This window comes from Phytophthora cinnamomi (genome assembly GCF_018691715.1).
Source record: "Phytophthora cinnamomi strain GKB4 chromosome Unknown Contig21, whole genome shotgun sequence".
NCBI lineage: Eukaryota > Oomycota > Peronosporomycetes > Peronosporales > Peronosporaceae > Phytophthora > Phytophthora cinnamomi.
In genome coordinates this window covers 2,203,726-2,221,207 of record NW_027150954.1, presented here as the reverse complement: position 1 = coordinate 2,221,207, position 17,482 = coordinate 2,203,726, and the positions used below count along the sequence as shown (strand labels likewise).

Sequence of the window (17,482 nt, the reverse complement as noted above, 5' to 3'; positions counted from 1 at the left end):
CGCTACCTTAGACGTCGACCGCATCGTGTATTACTGCCCGGCTAGCGAGCTGTAATTGAGAGTGTGCGAATGAGGCTTGGTAGTCGAGTGAGTAGTTGGAAGGAAATCCGAAAGTGAGCTCGATTTAGGTTAGTGTGTTTGCCAGCTAGCAGTCCCTACTGTATGCAATGTTCCCTAGTAGGTGAGGCTTGTAGATGTGGTCCAAACGATCTCGGCTGCGGTCCAAACGAAGTTGCCAGTCGTAAGACTGATCCGCCTAGTCACGGCTGCGGCTCAAAACGGTTGACTCAACACATGCAAATCATAAGCACCCAAATTGAAGTTGTCGTCCAATCACATTCCAGTATCAGAGATAGTTCAGCCAATCAGGTTGGGAGATCTTCCCATCTTCAACCACAGACCCCGGTGGCACGTGCTAGCAGGCACAGGCCGTCTGCCTCGCGGTAGGGATCCAGTCGATCAGACAGCGAAGTGCAACCTCAACACCCCCAATCAATTCGATGTCTCGAGCTTGGGTCCAACATTGCTACACATCATCAAGTAGCGGAGCGTCTTCGACGATAGACCCTTTGTCATGAAGTCAGCGAGCTGGTTCTTGGTCTCCACATACTCCAGCGCGACTTCGTTGCTCACCACCTTCTCGCGAATGAAGTGGTAGCGTATGTCGATGTGTTTCGTGCGAGCTTGGTATCCAACATTCTTCGCCAGTGCCATCGCACCTTGGTTGCCTTCGTAGATCACCGTAGCCCCCACTTGTTCAGTGCCAATGGCCTTCAATAGACGGCGCATCCAGACGCACTCCTTCACGCATTCGCTCAGTGCCATATACTCGGCCTCTGTAAAACTTAACGCGACAGTCTTCTGATACGTCGAACGCCACACCACAGGAGCACCGCACATCATTAACATCGTCCCGCTTACGGAACGACGGTCGTCGCGGCTGCCGGCCCAGTCCGCATCCGAGTAGGCGACGAGCTCGGTTCCACATAACCCATCGTACGTGATGCCCACGTCCTTGGTCTTCAGTAGGTAGCGCACTACCTTGATTCCGGCATCCCAATGCTTCTGGCCAGGGTTCTCCAGGAAACGACTCAACTTGGCAACCGCGACCCAAATGTCAGGTCGTGTTCCACATGCCAGGTACATCAGGCTGCCCACCAGCGATCGGTAGGGTTTCGACTTCATCTTGGTCTTCTTTTCTTCCGCCTGCGGTTCGTCGGCCTTGGTCAGATGAACTCCAGATTCCGTAGGCGATATGCACGGCTTCGAGTTCTCTTGCCCAAACTTCTTGATGATCGACTCGGTGTACGCTTGTTGAGAGATCGTCAGTGTCTTGTGATCCATGTTGTAGTCAATCTCAATTCCAAGAATGAAACGTGCGCGCCCGAGGTCCTTGATTCGAAACTTCTCCGCGATTCCAGCCTTCACCGATGTAATCACCGCATTGTCCCGCGATGCGATCAGCATGTCGTCCACGTAGAGACACACAATGCAGTGATCGTCTCCGTCCCCTCTTGTGTACACACACGGGTCGGCGTCAGCAGGCTTGAATCCCATCACCTTGAGGTGCGCGTCAATCGTTTCGTTCCATACTCGTGACGCCTGCTTGAGTCCGTACAACCTTTGCAGCAACATACAAACGACGGCCTCTTCACCATCGTCTTCGGCAAGTGTCAAGAGATCTCGGAGTCCCTCTGGCGAGTCCATGTAGATCTCTTCTTCTAGCTTGCCATACAGGAACGCGGTGTCGACGTCGCATTGCTCGATGTCGTGTCCATCTGCGACGCACTTCGCCAGATTGGCGCGAATCGAGTTCAGGTAAGCCACCGGGGCGTACGTCTCTTCATAGTCCACTCCGTGACGTTGCGAGTAACCCTTGGCTACGAGACGGGCCTTGTGACGAATGAGTTGTCCCTTCTCGTTGCGTTTCAATGCGAATACCCAACGACAGCCGATCGGTCGTTGGTGAGCTGGTCTCGGCACCAGCTTCCATGTCTTGTTTGCTACGAGCGACTTCAACTCGCTCTGCATAGCCCTCTTCCATTCCACTTGGTCCGCACTCGCCATAGCTTCTTCATATGACGTCGGGACCTCTTCCGTTGCAGCCATTGCTTGGCCACCTTCAATTGCATGTTGGTCCTCGTTAACCTGAACTCTGCCTTGAATCATCTTCTGGCGCTTCGTGCCAGTAGTCGAGGGCGCCACGACTTGTTTCTTGCGAGCGCCTGCCTCTTCGGGATCCGTTGTCTCGTCAATGTGGCGGGCACGCGATCGGGTAATCATATGATGTGTCGATCCGTATGGCACGATCGCATCGTTTACGCCCATGTCACGTTGAAGTGGGATAACGTCCCCAACTTCAGAATCCATTGGCACGACTTGTCCTGACTCGTCCGGTTGATACCCGCCATGGCTGGGCTGTTCCACCTTGACTTCATCGTCATCCAGCTCCATTTTCTCCACCATGTCATCCAGACTTGTTGTTTCCACGAACTTCACGGTGCGCACGATGTGCACCTTCCCGTCACCACGTTGAGAACTCGGTATCCATTGACACCATCCTCGTAGCCCACGAAACGACACTTGAAGGCCTTGGCATCAAACTTGCGACGCTTGTCGTCGAGAATGTGCGCGTAGCCGACTGAACCAAATACCTTCATGTTCTTGAGCTGCGGCTTGGCTCCATGCACAATTTCGTAGGGCGTCTTGACGTTCACCGAGTTGGGGAGCCGGTTGATGATCCACGCAGCCGTGTTTACGGCTTCGGCCCACCACTTTTTCTCGATGGCTTCGTGGTAGAGCATACAGCGCGCCATCTCCACCAAACTTCGGTTCATGCGCTCAGCCAGTCCATTCTGCTGAGGCGTGTATGGCATGCTTGATGTCACTGCGGTCGAGGTAGGCCTTGAACTGCTTGCCCATGTACTCGCCACCATTATCAGAACGTAGGCGCTTGATCGCCTTGCCTGTTGCGTTTTCGATTGCTGCCTTGAAGATCTTGAACTTCAACAGCACTTCCGATTTGCCCTTCATGAAGTAAACGGTCACATGACGTGACTAGTCATCGATGAAGGTTACCGCGTACGAGCAGCCACCAGGGGTTATGGTCTGCATCGGACCCATCACGTCCGTGTGCACCAGATCCAGTACGCCCGCACTCTTGACGAGCTTCTCCGGGTGTCGCGGATAGTCGTCCGCTCTCATCTTGCCCATGCAGCAGCCTGCGCAGACGGTACCACTTGTGACATCATCCGAAACGCAAGGCACTCCGTCTGCCATGGTCAACAGCTGTTCGTAACGTTTGAACGGGATGTGGCCGAGACGGGCGTGCACAACGGCCCATGGCTCCTTACGAGATGTCGTCGCCGCACGACACACCTCGCCCCCCCACTATCTTCAACTTGTAGACGTTTCCAAAACGCTTGGCCTCCATGACGGTAGCATCACCATAGCGAAAGACACACTTGTCCTTGCTGAACTGCGCGACGACGTCCTTCTCGGCCAGCTTCGCAACCGAGATGAGGCTTCCATCAACTTCAGGGATGTATAGCACATCCGACAGCATGACAGACGTTCCGTCCATCAGCTTCATTCCGACGGTGCCCTTTGCAACTGCGTCGATCTTCGTGCCATCCGCGATCGTGATGAAGACTGGCGTCTTCAGCTCCTTCATGGACACGAACTTGTCCCGGACGCTGGTCATGTGCGAGCTGGCACCGGAGTCCACGAGCCACTCCGACTTGTCCATCGCACCCGTTGCCGTAAACGCGAAGTCGGACGCAGCCTGTCCGACTTGCCCACGTTCGTTGTCGACCTTCTTCTTGCAGCACTCGAATTCCTTGTGGCCAGTCTTCTTGCAGTAGAAGCACTTGCCGTTGAACCGATGCTTGAAATTCTCCTTCTTCTTCGTAACAAACGCCTTCTCTTGAGCCGATGACGATTCGTCCGAGGCTTCAACACCAGCGAGCGCTTGGATTGCGTACGAGAGCGTCATGTTCGGCGTGTTCTCGAGCACGGTACTGATCATCCGGTACTCATCGGTCAAACTGCCGAGCAGCAGCACGAGTTGGCGGGTCTCGTCGAGAGGCTCACCAATCGTCTCCATTTGGAGCACGATTTCCTTGAATCGGTCCACGTGCGTCGTGAACCGCGTACCGGGCTCCATCTTGAAGTTATGCAGCTTCTTGGTGACGAGGAGTCGGTTCTTGAGCGTGCTCCGGTTGAACTGCTCCTGGAGCATGGTCCATGCGTCCATCGCAGTCATCGCACCACGGATGTAGACTTGGAATGTGAGGCTGACGTCGCCAGCGATCACCCCAAGGGCTTTCAGATCATCGGTCTTCCATGCATCCGTGGTGCGGTTGCTCACTGGGTCGAACTCTGCCTTGATGATGTGAGGCAGCAGTTCCTTGCGCGAGAGCTTCATCCGCATGTTGAACTCCCAGTGGAAGTAATTATCTTCCACGAGCTTGACGGTGTCCGCGTAGCTTGGACTCATAACCAATTGAGAGTGTGCGAATGAGGCTTGGTAGTCGAGTGAGTAGTTGGAAGGAAATCCGAAAGTGAGCTCGATTTAGGTTAGTGTGTTTGCCAGCTAGCAGTCCCTACTGTATGCAATGTTCCCTAGTAGGTGAGGCTTGTAGATGTGGTCCAAACGATCTCGGCTGCGGTCCAAACGAAGTTGCCAGTCGTAAGACTGATCCGCCTAGTCACGGCTGCGGCTCAAAACGGTTGACTCAACACATGCAAATCATAAGCACCCAAAATTGAAGTTGTCGTCCAATCACATTCCAGTATCAGAGATAGTCCAGCCAATCAGGTTGCGAGATCTTCCCATCTTCAACCACAGACCCCGGTGGCACGTGTTAGCAGGCGCAGGCCGTCTGCCTCGCGGTAGGGATCCAGTCGATCAGACAGCGAAGTGCAACCTCAACAGCTGTGGGGACTGCAAGTCGGCACTCATGCAGCCACCAAGATGTTGTCAAGCATTGATTGGCCGACCGAGGAGGAAACTGCCTCGCCATCGATTCCTCGCAAGCGTAAGTTTTGATGTTTTCTGATTTTATCCAAAGTCCGGAGTCAATGCCATTCAGGTGCCGTTATTAGCTTATCACATACTCTGTTGAATATGATATGTGATGATGAAGATCTGTGTGTGTCTAATGCCTGTTATTTTGAATAGCCTGTTTGTTTTACAAATTTTGCTGCTATGTTGACCCATCCAGTTGAGATTGAAATAAAATACCTACTCTTTTGCATAATCACTAAGCAACGATAATACCTGTGGCAAATGATTTATCTATCTATTCAAGCGACATCCGTCGGGTTTTCCTCTTCTCGAGCAACATGCAGTTGGAGAATGTTGACGTTACTCCCTCTTCTGCTTTTATAAAGCTTCCGACACAGATCTTCTTACAGCCGTAGCTGTAGGTACGGAGGATAGAGAACCTCGATAAATGTGAACAAGAGTGCACCCTGGCATTATCCGCGGAAAGTAAAATGAAAGATAAGAGAATGCATGTCATGATCAAGTAAAAACTAGTGGATTGAACTAAACCTAGACTGCTTTTTAGTAGCACGAAATTTTACAACATAGATGACTTGAGCTAGATTCATAATTGAGAACTTTAGTTTCTGGAGTTGGAGCTACATAAAATCCGGATAATCGGAAATAATCTGCAAATGAACTACGGATAAAATACTGGAAGATAGTCCCATACTTCACTCCAGTGGAGCTATCGAGAACCTGCAAATCCAAGGAGTTTGTTTTTGGAGCAGTGCCAAAATAGCACCAAACCTGAGATAGCTCCGGTAACTACAGTTCTCTACACCATTGCACGGCGTTATTCTCAGAGTCAACACTCAAATTCAAAAAGTGCGCACTGGAATTCAAAATACCTTCTACATCTTATGCCTTCGTATAATTATTGTCATGTGAAATGTCGTATTATGATTTTCTACAGATTATACCCCACTCCTTGGCACAAATAATGAACTTCAGAGTGGCATACATATGAAAAATATGCGGTAATGAGATGAGAGGAGCACTACAATAAGAATCTACCTATTGTTTTATGCTGTGCGGTCCGCAAATTTTAATTAATTTAAGCTCTGGCTTTTAAAAAAGCCAGAGCTGTTCCAGGCGAGGCACGGCGTTGTGTTTTGAAAAGTGGTGTTGTGGGGACAAAAGGGTACAAGGTACCGACATATGTTAGCCAATCTAATGCCTCGATTATTTTATTAAAATACCAGCTCAACGTTTGCTGGATCGTGAACTACGGCCTTAGAGCATCTCCACGGTCTACGCTATACTCTACACTAAAGCACGTTTACCGGATATATATTTTCAGCGTAGTAAGAGCATCTCCTCCGATCTACGCTATACTCTACGCTAAAGGGCGTTTACTGGAAATATATTTTTAGCGTAGTAAGTTATCTCTCCACCGGCCTACGCCAAACGCTATAAATAAATTCTGACCCGGCGAAAATGCCAGAGGTCACCTGGTATCCGGCTCTTGATAGCGTACGCCCGATATATTTAGGGGCCCTTCATTTCTAGAGGATCAAGCGCGGGATCGCAGCAAACGAGATGACCGAGAAGGGCAAGAACTTCAGTATCAAGGAAGCTAAGTAGCAGCTCGTGCTTCAGCCGGAAGGCCTCCGCGTTGCGGCTGGAGTTGTTGAAGCCCCGCAAACCAATCGACGGGAATACGGTGGTCAATGCATGGAATGGCGGATAGCATACCGCCAATCGCGGTGTTTTCCTCTAACGCGGGCTTGCTTAGCTTATTCCGCCTCAACTCAGCATCACCATTGCCGCTCCTAATTCGATCACGATCTGACAGCCCGGAATTAACATGGGAATTAGCTGACCCAATGCATAATTAGGGTCGATAAGGGAATTCTCTGGATTTTATCCAGAGTCCGTAGTTGGATGCCACTCAGGTGCCATTATTCTCCAATCGAATTACCTGCTGAATATGATTCGTTCGGTTCGGTTCAATAGGCGCATGACGGGACTGTGATGTTGAATTACCTGTGCTCTAATCAAAGTATGCTGGTGTGTTGACCGCTCCAGTTTTTATTAAGTTAAAAAAAACTATCATTTCAAATAACTTGTGCTCGAGTATAATACCTGTGACAGGTAATTTATCTGAGCACTCGAGCGACATCCGCGGATTTTTTCCGCGTTTAGGTAACATGCAGTCCTCGTGATGATGAGGGGTGGTCGCCTCCGTTCATTATGACAAAGTCGTGCGCCACACGAAGAGAAGCTCTGAAATTTCTTGGCCTAAATTTGAAGCAGATGAAGCAAAGTTACGCCCTGTCTCGATTTGTTTATTTCTCATTGCCTACGCGGCGTGGTCACGGTCACAGGCAAACTCTAACAAGGCTTCATTTGTGGACCGCACATCATAACAATAGATAGATTCTTGCTACTGCTCTCATCTTTTCTTTAATAATAACAGGAAATAGGTGGTTTAGCTGTTTCTCCCACCGCGCTACTGCCCCAAACGGAAATAATACAGTAATCGGACCTAAAACAGAACTGCATTTCAATAGTAAGTGGGAAATTCGCCTTCACTTTTTACCAGTCACACTTCGAGATAGCACTGCTGGAAACTGATACTCTATTAGTAGATAAGACTTGACATGCGTATGGTCTGCACAAGGAACTATGTCAGTAATACGGACGTGTTAGCTCGCGCGAACCGTACAATGAACCAAAATTGTTATTGGTCAGATAATAGTTTACCTACGTTAGACAACGTTACTCCCGAATTCACCAAATAAAACATCCACAGCCTCAACGACAAAAGTGTCGCTTCCCCTGGCCGTCGAATGTGAGCGTCGTACCACGTATTTTCTGTTGGAGTAATTGACCTCACAGAGGAATTAGGACAGAGGAGGACAGTATGTCACGGGCATGTAGTTCTCAAATTTCCAAGTCAGCCTAACCCGCCCTGTCATCCGAAGAGCCAAACCATGAAGTTCCTGCCCTACGTCGTTCTCTTTGCTGTCACTGCTGCCGTACCCAGCTCTGCCACACGGGACCTGGGAGATCAAGCTGCCCCCTCGTTCCAAATTTGTGAGGCCATGCGACGTGGATGCCTGTGGCCCAGCCAACTCCGGCAAAAACATTAACACCAGCAAATGCTGCAACTCTCTCAGCGATCATCCTGTGTACAAAACCTTTAAGCTCTGCTGTGCCCAAAGCTGCACGATTGACTCCCCGTGCATTGTGAAGTGGGCGGCTGAACAAGCAAAGCAAGTCAAGGCATAGACTTCGTTGGAGCAACCAATTTGAGTTTCTTTTCAACACAAACAATACAAACCATGCACTCGACTACTCAGTAAATCGTAAAAAAAATTGAACGTATCAGACAAACGTATATTGTGTGTTACTTTCATTTAATGAAGTCCGCGCGGAGCGGGACGGCGTCTGGGGGGAACAAGACCTGAGCTCGGAAAAATAATTATTTTATTGAGAGGGTGGGTCAACTGTCGCTGGGCTGTGCAGCACCCGCGGCCACGACAGCATCACCCGTCACCTCCATCCTCAGCTCCACGCCATTTGACAAACAAAACCACTTATGCAGTTAGAGCCCTGGTTCGACTCCAGGTCCATGGGTTAGCCTTCGTGCAACACCTGATTTTAATGCGATTGCATAATAGATTTCAAGAATACGAGCTTATTGGCTAATAAATTTCGCACTTAGCTGAGGTGGACGACACAGGAAAACATTCAGGTAATTTATAGTTTTGTGCAAGATATTATATCCAGCTTGAAAACCAAGCGGTAATCTCTATCCAACTAATATTCGATTTTGAAGGGTATTTGACTTGGCAAACCCGAACACCCACTGGCGCCGCCTCTTAGTTCTAACTTAAATAATTTTCAGAGAAATTAGCGCTGAAATAAGTTCTTCAGAGAACTTTGCTCTGAAATTAATTTCAGAGAATTATTATACTGGGAACACCCGAAGAATGAGGGGGGGGGGGGGGTAATTGCGTGTTGTGACGCGTAACCTGGATAAACCATCGTGCCACACTAGCCAGGCTGGTCTAGAACGAAAGTTGAACCGATCCCCGTGGGCCAGTGGTCAAACCCTGACGCGGAGACCGGGAGGTACCGGGATCGATCCCCGCCGAGTGCGGGACTTTCCACGGAGGCCGGAGATAGGCAATATCTTGGACGAGCAGCCACTCCGTGGAGTGGTCCGCCCTGCCAACCCGCACCCCGGTGTAGGATAGTTGGGTGGGCTGGAGGCCCCAAGTGCCGAAAATTGCCCCATAGTGTAATGAGGGGTATCAGAACCCGGTCCCGAAATGGGTCGGATAGCCACAGGCATCCCCACCAGAGCAAGCCTCAAGCCTGGTGTGTGGGTTCTGGTGGCTTAAATCTCTAGAACGAAAGTTGAGCCAGGAGGGTCCAGCCTGAAGGATGTGGACCCTCTTCATGAGGGGAGATCGCTGTGGCACCCATGATTTTCGTGGGCGGCCATGATGTTCTCAACCAAGTAGTGGATGAGCTCCGCAAGAGCGCAGTGTCGTCTCAGAAGGTGGGCAGCATCCAGCTCTTCGTGCCCACTCCTGGTCATGGTCGACAGCGACCACCGCTGCAGAACGGTAATTACACCAAGAAGTAGATCAACAAGTGGTATCATACTACAGAATTCCTGCAGCAGGGAACAGAATTCGTCTCAACCCGAAAATGCTGTGATTTTCCTAACTTTTTGTTGTTGTTAGCAAACTAACGATGTTGTAACGGGAGGGCCCATGCGATGTACCCACCTGACCTGGGAGACGATGGCGGACGACGGCAAGGAGCAGATGGACGGGCCGGACAACTGTATGGTGGTGATACGCTGCACGATGGATGCTAGTACCTCGTGACGGCGACGACCGACGGCCTGTGTTTGGCTAAAATACCGTGGAGTGGCACAATCGGAGACACGCATGGGCGAAGGCCAGCGCCGATGTCGAGTCAACGTTGAAGGACGGCCGCTTGACGGCCAAAGAGCGGTCAAGAAAGCCGCTCAATTGAGAATTTGCAGGTCAACAAGCAAGCGGTCAACTTTGGAATTTGCTGGTCGACGCGTAGGCTGGAAGCCGGCAACGGCGTGTTGGGGGGTACACACGTGACAAACGAGTCGCACACGACGTACACGACGAACGAGGCGTGCACGACGCACACAACGAACGAGGAGAATGTGGCGAGGTTAGCTGGAAAATTCCGACTCGCCAGTCGACTACCCGAACCCGCTCGACCGACCCAAGATTGACTACGCCGAACTTCAAGTGGACTGGCCCGCTCCTGGTAAAATGGTCTGGCTAGGTCTGAGACTTGGGTGCATTCCGCCCAGACGCTGGGCTAAGCCGTCATCCAGCCGAGACCCGGGGTGATTGACTCTGACCACCCGGGGTCTGAGCTGAGAGTCCAGAGTCCGAACTAAGATCCCTGAGTCTGAACGCAGCCTTCGCCGTGAATATGGATTCTGAGCTGAGAGTCCTGATGCTGAGCTGAGATCCCGGACTCTGGGCCCAGCGTTCGCTGTGATCATGGAGTCTGAGCTGAGAGCCCCGGGTCTGAGCTGGAAGTATGGAGTCTGAGCTGAGATCCCGGAGGCTGGGCCCAGCTCCCGCTGTGGCCATGGAGTCTTTGCCTAGCGTGTGGAGTCTCATCCAAGAGTCTGAGATCTGGGCGAAGTCCAGGGTCTGAGCGGGTTGGCTCAGAGGGGTCTGGGATATGTCGACTTGACAGTTTCAATCAGTCACTTCATATCATCCGTACCACCCTATGGCACCCCCTTTGTGGGTATAAGCGCCTCACCCGCAGTGACCAATTGACATCGCCGTGGACGTCTACGTGGCTGGCCTGACCTCGGTCGTGGTGGATACAATGATCTGCCCAGCACGAAGAGTCGCCCAAGTCAGTATTTGGCGGATTTCATTTCACCATTGTTCAAGGTGTACCCAGAGAAATTGCGCCCTCACTTGATAAGTCTTAGTTTTTGCATACGTTAAATTCAATCAGAGTTTGATTTGCCCCCAAAGACGCAAGTGGTGCTTCTGCAGGGTCCAAGGAGATCATCCGACCAAATTCAGCTCCACATACCAACTCAGTTGCTATTCCTACGGAGTAGCAACGATGGGGGTACTTCATATTGCTATGTACATGGGTGATTGTATACCTGGTGTCGTGTTTTCGGGCGGAAGGTGATTCGCCCTGATGTTTCAGGCAGAGCAGCACCTGGGATAGTGTTTTCCAGGGCTGCTGGTGGATCTGTGTGGCGCGATTGATCTGGGATAGTGGATAGATGTTTCGCCTACATAAAGGCGTGGTGCGCGGAAGTCCCAGGACGCAGAGCGAGAACCCTGGATCAAGACAGGCTCAACTGTAACGGGGTTACACGCACAAGTGGCTACAAGCCACTTGTGATTTTAACAGATAAATATCTGTTAAAAGTTTTAGATTCTTCCTCACTTTGGTGTATGTCACACCAATGGATACATTGAAGTGGGCCACCACAATGAGTGGTCCACACCTACCCAAAGATCCTATTGGTAGAAAGCAGCATCTTTCTACCAATTAGAGATGTGCATGTGGGCGGGGCTCTGACAGCCAGCCGCTGTTAACCCCTTTCATAGATGATAAACCGTTTTAGCAGATTTAGGAGGAAGATCAATTTACAAACAATACAGTTCTCATTTTACCTAATCTAAGTCACTTGGAGTCTTATCTGATTTAAATTATATTTGTGTATTCAAATATAATTAACTCAAGTAATTACTAAGTACTTACGCTTCCTCATACACGTAGCGCAACGTGTAAGCAAAAGTAGTGAGTCAAGTTAGACCCACTACACCACCGTACCCTCGCTCTGATTGGTCGATATGATTTAATCTAAGTGGGGGGGATTACATGGAATAGTGATCCTTGCACTATTCTGGGATGGCTACAAAAGGTCACTCCCCTGAGTAGTGACACAATAGGCTTGAGAGCCAACCGATACATTTTATATAGGATAAACTATAGGGAACTTCGGATTTGTATGCAGGGCAAATCTGTACTAACCTATAACTACACTCAGTCTTAGATCTACCGTACTTCTGATCAAGCCAGGGACACGTGAACTGCCGTTCACTGAGATTTTGTATACTCTCGTGAGCACACTTCCTCTGTGCAAGGTGCTCGCGTGGCCCCGTCACAGTCCATGCCACGGCAATCGGTATCAATGTTTGCAGTGTACTTCACAACACAGGTGTTCCCAGCCAAGACGCAGACGACCTAGTTCAGTCGTGCCGCCATAAGTAAGTTACCTTCCATGTGGTGATGCAAATCCACTAAAATCCTCGCTACCGTTCGGTGCGAGATTCGCCAACAATGCCCGCCTTCCCAATAGGGTCAACGGGAGTTGGATCAATACCTGTAGACCAGGAACGATCCCTTACATCGGGTCAGTTGCAAGCACTTCTTTGCGGCAAGGTTATCTTTGGTCAACCCAAAACCTGCACTACCTAGCCACGAGCGAGGGCTAGGATGCAACATAGCGCTCTCGCGCAACCCCCTGCAGTCCCTCACAATAAAGGGTACCGGCTGGTAAGGCCTAACACAGGGGGGGGGGGGGGGCGAGGGAATCCTCGGTCGGTAGGTAAATACACTCAGGGACACTCTCGTCCCACAAATCTATAGTGAACGACTATATAAAGTCGCCCCAGCCTCCGGCCACGCCAACTCTTGGCCTAGCCTAGGTGGACTCTCGGTCAGGTAACCTTAAGTCCCCCAACATGCATCCCCACGCAGCCGAGCGTATCCAGGCACTACAATAAGCTAGCTACACTTGCCGAAGTCGGACTTGACCCTTGTTGGCTTTGGGGGAAGACTGTTCTTATTTTCTGAGTATCCAGAGGTCCTGAGGACCTCTGCGCGTCATCGTACGGCTAGTCCTATGTCGCTATACAAATATCTAATATAAACGGGTCTCGACGAGGCAACCTCGGACTCATCAGATGGTGACCGAGGCTTCGCGAGTAAGTACGACCGGGTCTACACTACTAAGTCCGAATGTACCAAAATATTGGTACAGGCTGAATGCGAATCCTCGGAGTCCTCGGTCGGGGGTTCATTAGGGCCCGCCGGGGCTCCTGCTCGCTTCACCGAGGAAAACGTATGTCGCCACATGCAGCCGTGTGCACTCCTTCACCGCGATACTCCGAACTAAGTTCGGGTCGCCGTCGCGGTTGACTCGGGCCAATTACGGGCGGTCCGCATCCTCACATCCATGTCTACGGCATTGGTCCGCTATTTTTTCGTCTCTTCATATTTTATTTACTTAACACTGTGGCGGGCTCACTTACCTTGCCCGAGCCGCTGGGCAGGTCGTACACTCGCGCTGTGGGTTCGCACGCGAGTTCCAATCGTCAACACCGTGATGGCTGTCAGCGATCACTTGATCTCCCCCTGCCGGAACGTCCACCACCGTACCCGCCCCAATTTTTATGAAGGGGTTTAATTAACTTCCATATTGAATAGACACTAACTTTCGCTAGCAACTACTCCCTCGTTCTGTAGCGAGCTCCGTCTGCACGTACGCTCAACACCGTTGATCGTCCACAGATCCCGCATCACGCGTAGGAGCAGCTCGGTCTCGTCCCATTGCTCTCACTTGCGTCGAGTACCGTCTGAGACCCGATCCTTGTGTTGCTCGTCGCCTCAGTCTAAGCCAACAGGACACTCACGTCCTGCGAAATCTCGTTCTCGTCCGTCTCGTTCACCTCGTTCTTGTGGCGAAGCGCCTCTCAACTAAACAGGTAAGGCGCTCAGATCGCACAACCACGGACTTGGCTCAGCTCGACACAGCTCAGCTCAGCTCAGCTCTCCTTCTGCACTGCTCAGCTTGGTCAGCTTAGCGCCACTTCATCAAAGCTCAGCTCTTCTCAGCTCAGTACGGCTTCGCTCAGCCTAGTTCGAGGTGGTGTGTGTTGCTTCCTCACTCGTGTAAACCCTTGTGTGGTCCTGCCTAGGGCTTCGCTGTGGGCCCAGATTTGCGTCGGCCACACCAGCTACCCCCGATTCCGAAAGTCGCCAAGTGTTCCCAGACTAAACTTGTACCTCGCTTGGCAAGTCTCAGTCTGAATGTGTCTTTGCCCGATTCGCCCCTTTTTAATATGCAGGCACGACACAACACACACACGTACTCCACTTCTCCTCACAGGCCCTTGGACTCTGGGCCTGAACAGTCTCCTCCTTGCTCAGCGACTGCGGCTTCGAGTCGCTTCCAGTCACGACACTTCCTCCTGCGGCTCAGACTGTAAGCCGCGTAACAGGTCTTCACTCGCCCCCCAGACCTATGGGGGCCCCTAGAGTTGGTTCGGCTTGGTAGCTGGCCACGCTTTTGGTGTTGGTTGCTGCTGGCGCCTTCGCTTTCGCTTTGGCCTGTCGCCTCCCCTTCCCGCCGGCTTTCGTCGTCTTCTCGGGGGCAATAGGGGCTTTGGTGAGTCCTTCCAGTTCTTCTAGGGTGGTCGAAATGCGCTGCAGGATGTCGTAACCCTGGGAGATCTGCGCCTTCGACAGTTTGCCTGCAAAAAACAATGGAAATACGTTCATTAGAGCACAGGGCAGCTTCGTGGCCGTTGACGATCTCACTTACCGAGCGGAAAGCGCTTGAAGTCGACATTCAAGCTGGCCATCTCCCGTGTCACTACATCCGGATCGCAGATTAGCTGGCATTGTACAGATAAAACATCATTAGATCTGAAATATAGCAGACACCGTCGCAGCCTGTTTTACCTGCACGATGTTCTGCATCTCTTGCGGAAGCTTAGAGGGCACTAGCTCCTTCTCCTCCACATTCTCAGCAGCAACATCATCGGCGGTGTCCGGTTCTCCGTCATCCAGCTCTGTCATGATTCATCATTCAACGCATCAAAGTAAGCACTCTTGGGATACGATACCCTCACACAAAACTACCCCAAGCGTACCGACGAGGAAGTATTTGCCTTTCTTGCGCGCGAATGGCTTCGTGAGCGACCATTGATTCCCGCTCTTGGACTGGAACGCCTTGTTGAAGGATGCCTCAGCCGCGTCCGCGCTGGAGTACGACTCGACCTTTGACTGCGGCGTCTTGGCGCCCACGCATCCCCACTTGCGGAAGACCACGAACCGCCCGCCCGCAGTCGATGATGAGCTGTCCCATGTAGAACTTGTTGTTGCTGCAGATAACGTCAAGTTTGTCCTACGTGAGCAACCTCACACGTTATCGAATAAGATTTAAATCTGCGTGTCTCACCCGTAGGTGCCGTAGGAGATGTCCGTCAGGTTGAGCATGAAACTCCAGCGCACGCCGTTCGCGTCCTGCACCATTCAACTAGTGTTAGAATTCTTCGATCTCAATAACATCAGTGCTGGAGTTGCAGCGTACGCGGTAGATTTCGGCCCTAGGACTGCAGTAGCTCAGGTGGCGACTCACATTTCACTCGCACAGTCGAAATCCATCGACAACGGCGCTAGTTCTTGCGCATCGGCTCTCGAGCCCAGAAGCAACTGGCGCATCACCGACCAAGCCCCATGGTCTCCACTTCGACCCGGAGCATGCCTCCCAAGCGCAGCTCGCGCGGTGAGAAAGCACCTTCGAAACCCCGGGCTGAGAGGCCGAAGGCCAAGAAGGCCAAAACCAAGAACGAGTCAGCCGCGCTAAAGGAGCCTGCCATGGGCACGGCCGCCAAGGAGGTGCGCTCTCCGAGCAGTTCTCCGGAGGAGTCGCGCGGCGAACATACGTCCCGCAAGTCGTCCAATGCTCCACCGGATGAGGGGGACAACCCCAGGTTCAGCTATGAACGGTGCAGCCCGCGCTGGGACTGGGATTCACCCGAGTTCAGCTGCACCAAAGTCATTTACTCCGGTGAGAGCTCACAAGAGGAGGAGAACTCTTCCGATGGCAGCGCGCAGGCCACCAATGACAAGAAGCTGGTGAAGGGCGACAATCCAACGCCCCGGCTGCCCCGGACACCCAGGCCGAGGAGCCGTCGAGCGGCAAGACGGGCACTGAACCCATGGCAGCTACGCCGGTCAAGAACCTGACCCTGGCGGAAGGCCTCGCGCGCGCCCAAGCTTCCAAGGCCGCCACTGCTGTGGAGGGCGACGCGCCTGGTGGGAAGAAGCGTGCCGCCTCTAAGTCGCCGCCTCGCGACTGTTACAGGGGTCTGTTCGATGACTCCGAGTCTGAAGAAGGGGCTGTCGACGAGTCCCGTGAGGTCTCTAATGACCTCGATGAGCAGCAGGCGCAGTACTACAGCGCTGGCTCGGCCGCCCATGCGGGACAAGCAACGGCGCCGGCCACGGCTACTGCAGACCCTCTTTCTGGCGGGGGCGCTGCGCGTCCAAAGGGCTATTACCCGCCCGATGACGGCACTGGTTCTCTACAGCTCCTGAAGAAGCTCACGCCTCCTCGTGGCGTTGTCAGCGGCTACACCTCGAGGGGCGCCTATGAGCGCGCTCTGGTTGAGACATCGCCGCTCTTTGTCAGCGACATTGAAGCCACTCGGTGTTTGCTCTTAGCACCACACAAGATCCTCTTGAAGGAGTTCACCAACCTTCGTAAGAAGGCGGAGGACAAGGGTAGACTCCATCCAGGTTGGGGTTATCCCTGGGTCAAGCCTTCCGAGGCTATGACCTGGATTGAGGTGGAAGACCTCTTCTGGAGATACGTATCTCGCAAAGGGTATTCCGACCAGGAGTATAAAGAACTCCGTGAGGACCGCTTGCTGTCCTCTATACTGGACCAGCGCGACCTCCGCGTCGAGTTCGCTCACCTCGTGAGCAAACGCAATCTCTACCCAATGATGGAGAAGCTCAAGCAACAGACTCAAGCCAAAGCTCGTGAAGAGCGTGGGCGCGGCGCGACTTCGTCTGCTACCGTGCCCCGTACGTCGGCAAAGAAACCAAGGCCTACTTACGAAACGTACGCTGCTTCTCGTCCCAGATCACAACAGCATTTGGGCAGTCAGCTTGGAGCTGTTCAACAGGATCCCACGAATATTCTGACTCTGGGTAACCCCTCCACTTCACGAGAAGTTGGTACTTGCCGTAGAGACGCCGCTCCTGGAGGTCCCACTCCACGTGGAAGTGAGCTCCCCATTCTGGTCAAGGAGGGAAGGCGGTGGCCTCGCACGACCATGGCTACGAGCTGGAGGCGTTGCCGCCGCCCGTTCAGCAGCTCTAAGCTGCCTTGACTGGAACGAGATGACTCGTTCGTGACCATTATCGGCGACCTGTAGGAGCGCACAGCTAATGGCGAAGTCTGATGCATCACAGCCGAAGCTGAAAGGCTTCGTCTCGTCCGGCAGGGTCAGGACTGGGGCGTCAATTTGATGTCGTCAAAGGCATTCTGGTGGTGACGCTCCCACCTCCAGTCGGCGTCCTTCTTCAGGAGATCCGACAGCGGCCGTGCCAGACCAGCATAGCCAGCACTGTACGTGT

The 17,482-nt window shown here is 52.3% G+C and overlaps 2 protein-coding genes across 2 annotated transcripts; one reads left to right on the top strand and one right to left on the bottom strand.

Moving 5' to 3' along the window:
* Positions 1-14,335: 14,335 nt before the first annotated feature.
* Positions 14,336-15,367, bottom strand: IUM83_03747 (poly polymerase catalytic domain containing protein; the record flags this gene model as incomplete). The annotated part of the gene is made up of 5 exons (XM_067927776.1): positions 14,336-14,583; positions 14,655-14,727; positions 14,795-14,904; positions 14,986-15,239; positions 15,294-15,367. 5 exons carry the CDS (start codon positions 15,365-15,367, stop codon positions 14,336-14,338), a joined length of 759 nt encoding a protein of 252 aa, XP_067795463.1.
* Positions 15,368-15,595: 228 nt separating this feature from the next.
* Positions 15,596-17,047, top strand: IUM83_03746 (ATP-binding cassette (ABC) Superfamily; the record flags this gene model as incomplete). The annotated part of the gene is made up of 3 exons (XM_067927775.1): positions 15,596-15,905; positions 15,980-16,927; positions 16,986-17,047. The coding sequence occupies 3 exons, from the start codon at positions 15,596-15,598 to the stop codon at positions 17,045-17,047; spliced, it is 1,320 nt and encodes a 439-aa protein (XP_067795462.1).
* Positions 17,048-17,482: the final 435 nt, after the last annotated feature.